The 11,706-nt window shown below is 35.2% G+C and overlaps 1 protein-coding gene across 1 annotated transcript in view; it reads left to right on the forward strand.

The window, feature by feature from the left end:
- Window positions 1–10,101, forward strand: part of LOC141440812 (uncharacterized) — a 17,666-nt gene extending 7,565 nt beyond the window's left edge. Inside the window, exon 5 of the mRNA XM_074105362.1 lies at window positions 10,070–10,101. Within this exon, the coding sequence (XP_073961463.1) occupies window positions 10,070–10,101 (32 nt within the window). The remainder of the gene's footprint in view (window positions 1–10,069) is intronic.
- Window positions 10,102–11,706: the final 1,605 nt, after the last annotated feature.

The raw sequence follows: 11,706 nt of genomic DNA on the forward strand, positions 1-11,706 counted from the left end.
CATTCGGTGTAAATTGTCCCATATTTTTTTTTATTAGTTTATATGAACTCCTGCATTTCAATTCAGGGCATCATGCCACATCACACAAGTTCCTCTCGGTAATCGAGCTGCTTGGCCAAATCGTAAATTGCTTGTGTTTCTACAAAACTGAACCGGCAACCCACACCTTTGAACTGGAGATAAAGTGGGAAGTAGATTATTAGTTATGAGCCTGCTTTAAGGGTATCTAATTGGTGGTTATAGAATAAACTTTATTTATTGTTTCAATATCTAACTTTGTAAACGCTTAGTACCTAAATAAAGCGTTTTTTTTTTATTGAAAAATTTCTTTTTTTTGTTAAAAGGAACCAAATCATACATATTAGTGGTAATGGTACCCAGTGCGGTGTATATAGTACCCGTTACGAAACTGGGACGTTACTACTTGTTAGGTTACAAGAAATAGCGAAGTTATCTGGGCTTCTTATTGAAAATCTGTTGGGTATTAGTAGAAAGATGGAATTTTTAAACAATCAATATGATCATCATCATCCCAGCCTATATACGTCCCACTGCAGGGCACAGGACTCCCCTCAGAATGAGTGGGCTTGGGCAGTAGTTTCCACGCGGGCCCAGTGCGGATTGGGAAATTCACACACACCATTGAATTGCTTCGCAGGTTTGTGCAGGTTTCCTCACGATGTTTTCCTTCACCGTAAAGCTCGTGTTAAATTTCAAATGTAATTCCGCACATGAATTTCGAAAAACAAACAATACAATAAAACAATCAATATAACTGCCCTTAAAGCATATAAGATATTCACGAAAGTTTTAATTTACCTAGAGTAGGTAGAGCGCTTGAAAACAAATGGTGTAGTTAAAAAACTCTTTCATACGCCGGCCGGCTAACACGAATTACATACCTATATTAACAATATGACTAATGTTTATACAAATGCAAAATGAACTAAAAACTCACCGTCGCATCTCGCCAAGTTCCAACTCACGCAACACAAAAACAACAACTCAAATAACTTCATTTTCAATTAAATCCACTGAAATATCACAAGTAGAAACAGTTTAATCATTAATAATCATTTCATTATTAATTATCGGTTGTTTTCGTTAATGATATTTCATTTCCGCGAACGTCTTCACGCGCGTACGTCGCCGTGTCTTTCTCGAGAGTGCGGCGGGTCATAGTTGGAAGGTGTATGATAAGATTTCTGCGCATGTCAGTTCGCAAACAACGCAACGTTTCTAAGAAAACAGACCAAAATTTCTTAAGTATAATCACGATGAGAAAACCGGCGTAGAGATTGTGTTTTCACCCAACTTTAAGTAGGTAGTTTTAAAACATTCGAAATCGATGTAGTTTATTAAATATGGATTCAATTTACAACTGTATCTGGGAAAAATCTTTCTCTCAGAGTTAACAGTAACAAATGATGTAAATCAACTCTAGCATTTCAAATGCTAGAGTTAATTTACAGAAATTGAAACAGAAATGGATTGATATTTCCCAATTTAACTCATATTGCGGCCGAGGTCATATACAGTGTAAACAAATGTTACATTATTACGTAAGTTTAATATTACAAAAAATATGATTATTATGATGATTATATTCGCTGTCGACATTTCGGAATATTATGTTCATGTTCAGACCCATGTAAACTTTCATTGCTAATTAATAAATGGGTATGAGTGATGTGATGTGGTTTGTTTTGGACCTACCTGTGTGCCTGTATCCCCAATGCTACGCTTTCTCCTGATATTAAAAACTATTTGCTCCGGGTTATTTAACGATAATTTTTACGTTACGCTACAGCAGGGTGGATATTTAAAGGTTGATGCCGAAGTATCCTTATACGCTAGGTTACGAGTATTGTATAGAACTAAGTACTGCATACCTAACCATTACGAGTACATAAAGTAGCAATCACTTAATTTAATCCAAAGCATACTTGCATCAAAACGAGAGTTTAATCCAACTTGTACAGTCGAGTTCATAAACTTGTGAGCATACGCATTTGATCAAATATATCTGAACACGATTTTATTGTTAACGGCTTAGAAGCGTGTTCAGATATTTTTGACCAAATTTTTGGTCACAAGTTTATGAACTCGACTGTATCTGTATTCTGTAATATTTTGTTTTTAGGGTTCCGGAGCCAAAATGCCAAAAACGGAACCCTTATAGTTTCGCCATGTCTGTCTATCTGTCTGTCTGTCCGTCCGTCCGCGGCTTTGCTCAGGGACTATCAATGCTAGAAAGCTGTAATTTTGCACGGATATATTATACGTAAACTATGCCGACGAAATAGTACAATAAAAAAATATAAAAAAAAATTTTTTTTAGGGTACTTCCCATAGACCTAAAGTGGGGGTGATTTTTTTTTCTCATCCTACCCTATAGTGTGGGGTATCGGTGGATTAGGGGGTTTCTAAGACGATTTTTCGATTTAGTGATTTGTTTGCGAAATATTCAACTTTAAAATGCAAATTTTCATTAAATCGAGCGTCCCCCCCCCCCCCCTCTAAACAAGATGATGGAAAAATTTGAAAAAATTCAGGATGGTAGTAAGCGTATCAAACTTTCAAGTAAAACTATAACGGCAGTTTTCTTGAGAATTATTAGTAGTTTAAGAGTAAAAGCACCTAAAGTTTAAATATACTAAACTTGGAATATTCCGTACAAAATACGAAATCTTAAAAAATATTAGGTACTACTTAATTTTTCTTAATGGCTACGGAACCCTATTTCGGGTCTGTCCGACACGCTCTTGGCCGGTTTTTTTTATTTAGTATTAATACATAATGTAGGTACTTACCTACTCATAATAATTCGTATGCCCGAACGGGTAAGATGTAGCTGAACATTATCTCAACAGTAACTACAACAGCAGTGTAATAACCTATTTTCGACGAATAATAGTTATTTGTGCAACAAGAGAGCAAAGTCGTTTTTTGGTGCGAGTGTTGATTTGAATCCCGAGTAAGCGAAGGATTCTACAATTGAATCACGAGTGACAGCGAGTGATTCTAGGTTAGAATCCTGAGATCAGCGAGGATTTAAACACACGAGATGCAAAAAAACTTTGGTCTCGTGTGACACATACAATTTTTCACCTCAGCAGCGAGAACATAATTTAAATGTAACATAAGAATAAAACCACAAATACCTACCTGTTTACAAAACAATCACAATTTTTTAATATAATCCGAAAGAACAAATATAATAATCACATTTAAACACTTACTCAAAAGTACAGTTGCGGTTACATCTTTAAAAAGCCACCAGAAAGTTAAGAACAGTACAAATCTCATAGGTACTCATAACATGCATTGTAATTTGAACCTAGAACTTCTTGTGCTATATGTCATACTTATTTTTTAATACCGCAAAAAGCCTTATCTTTGGGTCATTAAAAAGGTTGAACAATAAACGTACTTATAATTTATTGTTAATGTTATTAAACCTTTAAATATGATTTTATTAAGATTTAGATTTCGTTACATAAACATAAATAGATTGTTACAAATTCATTCAATTTGACGAATATTTACCTATTCCAACTGTAGAGGAATACGGAATTCCTTTATAAAAAAAAAACAAGAGAAGCGACTTTCGTGCAACGAGGTTGCATACTTTATTAAAAGATCGGGAAAATTTACATTTTGGAAATATTTCGTTGTCATGTAATTTTTAGGTATCGATATATTTTTAATAAGTACCATACATTTAATTTAAGATTGTAATCAACACATTTGATCCTATCTCCGCTTTTTGCGTGTTGTAGTGAAATGACAGATCAAAGTGAAGTTCAAATATTTGGAATTCAGTGAGTTGACCCAATCCTGTACTCAGCATTTAAAAAAAAATTAAAAAGTTACTTTGTCTCACGGAGTGAGCAAAATGCGATTTTGCTCACTGATGGCTCATAGCAAAACCTGCCTGTTTGAGGTGCTGAGGTGAAAATATTATTTGCTTGATTGATTGTTTTGTTTTAAGCTATACAAAATTAATTAAAATGAAAACACAGGTGCTAAAGAAATTTGTGACTCATAATAAATTAAATCGTTTATTTCGAAGAGTTTCCATATCACATCATTAATGTATTTAGATGCTAAGTATATCATTATCATTTTAAGTTTTGCGAAATATGCATCTCGCGTCCGGTGGTCCACGCCGCGCCATTGCTGCCACGATTAGATTAAGATGCCCAAGAGTCGAGATAAATGAACGTGTGCCACTTAAAAGTAGCTTAAATAATTAGGGCATGCATGTAAGCTGAATTAAGCTGCTGTTGGATGGAATTTACATCACCAAATCGAGGATAGCGTTTCGCCATACGGCACAAAGGAGATGGCGGGATGATTAGGACGCGTCAAGAATTGATCTAATTGCTCCAGACCAGAGGTTCCCAAAGTGGTCCAAGTGGACCCCCAGTGACCCACGGAAAACATGTAGGCGTAAAACATGGATATTTTGGGAATATAGTAGTATGTAGCAACAGGGGGTCTACCGAAAACAGTAAAACTTTGAGAGTGGTCTACGAGAAAAAAATTTGGGAACTCTGCTCCAGACCGAAGGCCTTATTGTCTAACGCACTCGGAATCACAATCGTTTTCACGACTTCTTTCTGTCCCAGTAGTATGGGAGAATGAGATGGTGAATATGATTGCGGGAGCTCAGGCGTTAGACACTGCGGCGGGAGTTGTGGAGGTCAAGAGAAGAACTCTTTGCCCAGCAGTACGACTTATTATTATGTGAGTAAAAAAATCGAAGGATTAACAAGAAAGGGGTGACAAAAAAACCTTCCGTAGGTATTTAGGCCTCGGACAGAAGGCCGGCTAGAGTGCCCTTATGGTAGAGACAGAATTTATCTCAGATAACCCAAATTTTTCGGATTTCTAGTGAAAATAGCAATAATGGAACTCTTGAATGTAATCTATATATATAAAAGAAGAAACTGACTGACTGACTGACTGACTGACTTATAGATCAACGCACAGCCCAAACCACTGGGGCTAGAAACTTGAAATCTATATATATAAAAGAAGAAACTGACTGACTGACTGACTGACTGACTGACTGACTGACTTATAGATCAACGCACAGCCCAAACCACTGGGGCTAGAAACTTGAAATTTGGAATATATGTTCCTTAATAGATGTAGACGCGCACTAAGAAAGGATTTTTCGAAATTCCCACGGGATAGGGAAATATCTAAACTTTTTTCGCTTCTTTGTTTGTAGTCGAATCTCTGAAACTATTGAGCCGATTTTAAAAATTCTTTCACCGTTAGTAAGCCACACTATCCTTGATTGACATGGGTTACTTTTTATCCGGGATAATGCAAAATTCCCGCGGGATAGAAATAAATTAATTCTATTACGGAGCTGATTTAAAAAATTCTTACATATTATGTGATATGACTATCCCCAAATGACAAAGGCTACTTTTTCTTCGGGAAATTACAAAATTCCCATGGGATAGAAAAAACTGAATGCAACTTCGGGGATGATTTAAAAAATTCTTACATCAATAGAAAGCTACACTATTCCTCATTAGTTTAGACTACTCTTCTTCGGGAAAATGCAAAATTCCCGCGGGATAGAAATAAGTGAATTCAACTTCGGGTCTGATTTTAAAAGTTCTTTCAACAAAAGTAAGCTACAGTATTCCTGATTGACATAGGATACGTTTTTCCGTGAAAATGAAAAATTCCCGCGGGATAGAAATAAGTAAATTCAACTTTGGCACTGCTTTTAAAAATTCTTTCATATGATATGACTATCCTCGATTGACATAGGCCACTTTTTTTTCGGAAAATCCAAAATTCCCATGGGATAGAAAAAACTGAATTCAACTTCAGAGCTGATTTTAAAAATTCTTCCACTAATATAAAGCTACACTAATTGCTGATTGGTATAGATTACTCTTCTTTGGGAAAATGCAAAATTCCCGCAGGATAGGTACATAGAAGTAAGTAAGACAATCCAAATTCGGAGCTGATTTTAAAAATTCTTTCACTAATAGTAATCTGCAGTATCTCTGATTGACATAGGCTGATTTTCTACAGAACAATGCAAAATTCCCGCAAGATCGAAATACTTAAGTAAATTCATCATTGGGTTGATTTAAAAAGATATTTTACCAATTGGGAGCTACATTATCTCTGATTGGCATACGCTACTTTTCTCCGGGAAAACGTAAAACTCCCGCGGGATAGCAAAAAGTGAATTCAACTTCAGGGTTGATTTATTTATAATTGTATACCTAACTCTACCTGAACAGTACCATGACTGGCTGACTGACAGACAACGCATAGCCAAAACTACTGGTGCTAGAGACATGAAATTGGCATAGATGGACCTAAAGTAATAGAGAGGTGCACTAGGGAAAGATTTTTAGAAAATCCCACGGAATAGAAAAATATCTCAACTTTGTTTGTTTCTTTGTTTGTTGGGGATAATCTCTGAAACTACTGAGTTGATTTAAATAATTCTATTACCAATAGAAAGCTACAATATGTCTCTCATCGACAAGAAAGAAAGAATACTAAAATAGTTCCGATCCCATTGCGGCCTTATTGTTAATTTATATTGCTGTTTTATGTTAGTGGTTTATGTATTGTATAGTATTGCATGTATGTATTTATATAGTTGTTTCATTTGTATTTATTTTAATGTTATTGATTTTTTGTTTGTTTTTATTTTCTGTTTCTGTTTCCGCCACCTATTTTTGTAACATATATAATTTCTTGTACCCAAATGGTTGTCTGGAAGAGATCGCTTTTAAGCGATAAGACCGCCTATTGTCTACCGTGAATCTAAGTGTTTATATTATAAGTTTTTTTACTGCTTTATGGTGTGCAATAAAGAATATTTGTATTGTATTGTATTGTAGATCATAACAGTAATTCATGTCCCGCGGGGACTTTACAATTTCTCGAGATACAATCCTATATCCTATATCGTGTAGGAAGTCGCCGGCAAAAGAAACGCGTAGTACTTTAACGTTTCAGCAAAACAGGGTTTCAGAGTTGGTACGAATTATGAATGATTAATTACGTATGTAGGTTGATTTTTGAATTCCAAAATGTGCACCATCTGTCTAAAACAACGTCTTACTGTATTTATATTTCCATGAAATGCTCCAAAAAATCAATCAAAACACGAAAAAAGGATCACAGAAAGTAAATGTATGTTATTTGTTACCCCAAATTTAACGCGAGCGAAGCCGCGGGCAACAGCTAGTGTACTTATATAGGTAGTTTCTCCGAGTCCTTCTGCCCGCTTATCTGTCCGTGGGTTAGCACGGAGATCTATAATAGAAAGCCGTAATTTCGCATGGGTGTACTTGCTAACTACGCTGACAAAACATTCAAATAAATAAAAATAAATAAATAGTGTAGGTACATACTCTCCTACCAAAATAGGCACGACATTTTGCTTCTCATTTGACCCATGGTGTCGGGTGTCGACGGATACATCTCTTGTTAGTATAGCGGGTGTGGCCCGTAATACGAGGAAAATATTAAAACATAGATCATCCTCGTCAAAGTTCAGCGAGTTTTAAAAATAATGGAGGTTTGGATTTTCCTTTTTTCATACAAATTAAATACTTACTACTGCTATCAATGTACCGACGCCATCCTAGAACACAACCACATTACAAACATTGCTTCTTAGAATAAACTTAAAAGTGTAATAAAAATTAAAAAACTAATTAATTTTAAAAGTCGCTGAGCATGTTGTTCGTTTGAGGAGTATGATCTATGTTTTAATTATTTGCTCATATTACAGGCCACACCCGGTATAAAGTTGATTCGTGAAAACAATTTTTAATCCAGGAATTTATTTAGGATAAACCAAGATTCAAACCGACAATATGATATCAATTTATAAATTATCTTTTTTTGTTAGTCAGTCGCTCACAACTGCCATACTGCCATATCTTTAAATTAGCCACGGCCATGAGGTCAAGTTCATGCCACTGATAATACAAGAATAAATACTTTAGGTAAATTCTAGTCATTCGATATCTTTATCCTACTTATTAAAAAGAAAATATTCTTTATACATTGATACGGGAAAACCGTAACACATAAATAAATGTGTAGGTAAGTAGTCAACTTTGTTTCCTGGGCCACTATGGAACCTTATAGTAGCAAATTTAATTCATCTTTAACAATGTTTATCGAACGACGTAAGATTTCATTATAACACGGTTCTATGGTGGCTTTGGAATCAAAATGGTTGACTGTACACTTGAGGCCATAAATATGTATGTATACCTACGGCCTTCGCGTCAAATGTTTGAACTGACATCATTATTTAGTTGCACAAAAATGTATTAAGAGGTACATTTTCTAAAAATATCTTTACATATATTTTTGACGTTTTGGCAACGTACATAATATTTATGAACTTGACTGTACGTCTAGATCTAAGGAAGGAAGGAAATAAGGAACGAGCTAAAAAATAGGTTCAAGATTATCGTCATATATTTTACACTGCTACAAAATCTGTGTAAAATACCTAGGATTTCTTATGTCAAATAGGTACCATCGGGAAAAAAGGCTAGGTATATGTACGGTCAGTTCCCTAACTTTCTTATCCACTTTTTCATACTTTAGTTGTATAGAAAAGTGGATAAATACTTATGTTAAGGCACCGGCTGTACAATACTTATAACTTTACCTTTATAATAAAACCGGTAAATTGTATTTATTGCCGAGCCGTCAAAACATGAATCACCCTTAAAAAAAATGTGATGTCACTTCGGTTCGGCAATTCCCATGGTCGATGTTGCCGAAATCCATCCAATCCATCGTTCCATCTAGGTTGCTATAAGGACAGGACACATTCATTCGCGGTAATACTTGAATCTGTGTTCTTGAGCGACTCGAATGACAAGAAATTTATGACATCATCACGTTGGTCTTAAGACACTACGAGCATAAAATAATATAATAAATGCGAAAACATTCGGTATGTACACAGATAGCTGGACATCTGGAATAACACAGTTAGGTGCACAGGATCGGGATAAAATCTTAAAGTCTCAACCGCTGGGTTAGAGTCATGTGATATGGCACGGTTGGTTTTTACTTATAGTGCAACATTAATGAAGACCATGATATCATTTTTGTGAATTTTTTGCTCTACCTATGATCTCAGGCTACAGTGTATGTAGGTATTACTTGCGTACAATTTTGTAACGTACGTCTGCGTTTCCTGGCCGCGGACAATCAGACATTTTACTTTATAGCTCGGGAAAATGTCAGCACACAAAATGTCGAGGAAACTCATCGACAAAGCCGGCATTCTGTACACTACCATGAGTTTACAGTGACCGCACTCGATAGCGACGGCGTAAATTATTTGTAGAGGCTCTGTAGGTACAATTCTCCATACAAATAATTTACGCCGTCGCTATCGAGTACGGTCACTGTAAACTCTTGGTATTGGTACTGTACATCATACTTTCAGTTAAATAGTAATTGCATATTGCGACTATGACGGAGAAAATTTATAAACATAGATAATATGTAAATAAGTAGTTTACCAAAAAGTAAATAATAATGTGTTGCATGATCGGCAATGTTTAGACGAAAGAAAACGTTTCTCACTAACAGAAAACAACAAGAACAAGTAAAAAAATTATTTTAAAAATGGGATGAAATTTTAATTAAAGAATTAGCAGGTTTTTCAGGTGGTAGGACCTTGTGCAAGGTCCGCCCGGATTGCTACCACCATCTTGCTCGCTAATCCTGCCGTGAAGCAGCAGTGCTTGCACTATTGTGTTTCGGCGTGGAGAGTAAGACAGCCGGTGAAATTACTGGCACTTGAGGTATCCCATCTTAGGCCTCTAGGTTGGCAACGCATCTGCAATCCCCCTGGTGTTGCAGGTGTCTATGGGCGGTGGTGATCTCTTACCATCAGGAGACCCACTTGCTCGTTTGCCATCCAGTCAAATAAAAAAAAGGTCGTAACTCGTCAGCCTGAACGATATCAGTTTTTTTGTTTCTTACCAACCAATTGAAAGCAATAATTTTAATGATTTTAACGTGACAGGCGACGTCATCAGTCTGGGCTATAAGGACTAGGATGGCGTAAGTACATTGTAATACTATTTAATTTGTACGAAAAAGAGAAAATCAAAAGACTCCATTGTTTTTAAATGTGGTTGAACAAAGGTAACTACCGTTTGAGCAGTAGAATCCACGATTTATTTTTTTTGCTCCTGTTAAAGGCTTCACCCTGGTTGTTTTAATTTATGTATTTGCTTAGCTAAACAGTAGTAATTTAATTAAATGATTAAGGTAACGGCGCCTATTACCGTGGTACTTAAGGAAGTTTTCAAATGAGCCCCAAAAATTAAGGGTATCAAAGCTCCTTAACAAACGAGAATATTTTTTTTATTTAAGAGCGTTTATTGAACTTTCAGTGTCTTAACTTTTTGGGCTCGTTTTAGTTATTAGTATTTGATAAACTAATTATTGAAATCAAAATACCCAAATCTTCTATTACCGTGGTAATGGACAGGCTGTGATTCCATTACCGCGAATTGAGCTTCTATTACCGAGGGTATAAAAAAACGGCAATTTTCTACCATCGGTAAAAGGAACCCGACACATGTTTTGGAACTTAATACCGAGGGTTTAAAAAAGGGTAATGGCTTTGGTTCTGTATAATATATTGTACATCAAATATTTTTTGAGAAAATTTAAATAAAAAACTAAAGTATGTTTCGAATAGTGTATCCAGCCCATTGTATTTTATTATGCTCATGCCACCAGTTATAGTTTGATGTATGCATGCTGAGTAAAAGTCACAACTTTATCAAAAAAATCTGCACTTACGGTACCCTAAATGTGAATTATTTTAACAGAAAAATAAAATGTCTCTCGGTAATAGGGACTTCTTTAAGAACCTATTACCGACCCAAAGACAATTGAATGGGTCGGTAATAGATTCCCAAACATTCTATTACCGAGGGTTATGCGATCATACCATCGTTAATTGGCTTAATTTGGAGTATTGCAAAATCTATTTCCGACCTATAAAAACTATAGGATAGAGTTGTGTTTGAATTACAAATCAAATATACTTATTACATCCTTGGCATATAACCAAAATTACATAACTGGTAAGTAAATATAAAATTTCATCGCAATATTTAAACAACTTGGCAAAATAACGGTTTCTATAGAAACTACAAATTCAGTATTGAAGTTTTCGCTAAAAATTAAGAGTTTGTTAATACTTTTCATACCAAGGAAATAGTTTTTTAAAAGCGTGAATAGATCAAGATTGGAATAACTGTAACAAATTATATAAACGATAATTTATACCAAAAATAAAGCTTGAAGAACCAAAACTACCACTTTAACTATTACCGTGATATACCACGGTATTACAATCAACAGTTAAAAATGGCGCCTATCGCCGCTGTATTTTATTTTCCATTTTAATCGTATTTCCGGGCCTAAAAATGTACAAAAAGTATTCAGAACTTGTACAAAAAACTATAAAAAGCCATTTAAAAACCATAACATTAGTTCAATTGTCATAAATATTTTGTAAAACACTAAATAAGATTCGAGTCTGCTTGTATGTGGTGTCACGCGTTAGTATGGCAAATCCTCTTCCGTCGGTGCCATTTCGGAAAATCACGAATTGCAAAATGTTTGATTCATTCACATACACTA

This window comes from Choristoneura fumiferana, chromosome Z, assembly GCF_025370935.1.
Source record: "Choristoneura fumiferana chromosome Z, NRCan_CFum_1, whole genome shotgun sequence".
NCBI classification, from domain to species: Eukaryota; Metazoa; Arthropoda; class Insecta; order Lepidoptera; family Tortricidae; genus Choristoneura; species Choristoneura fumiferana.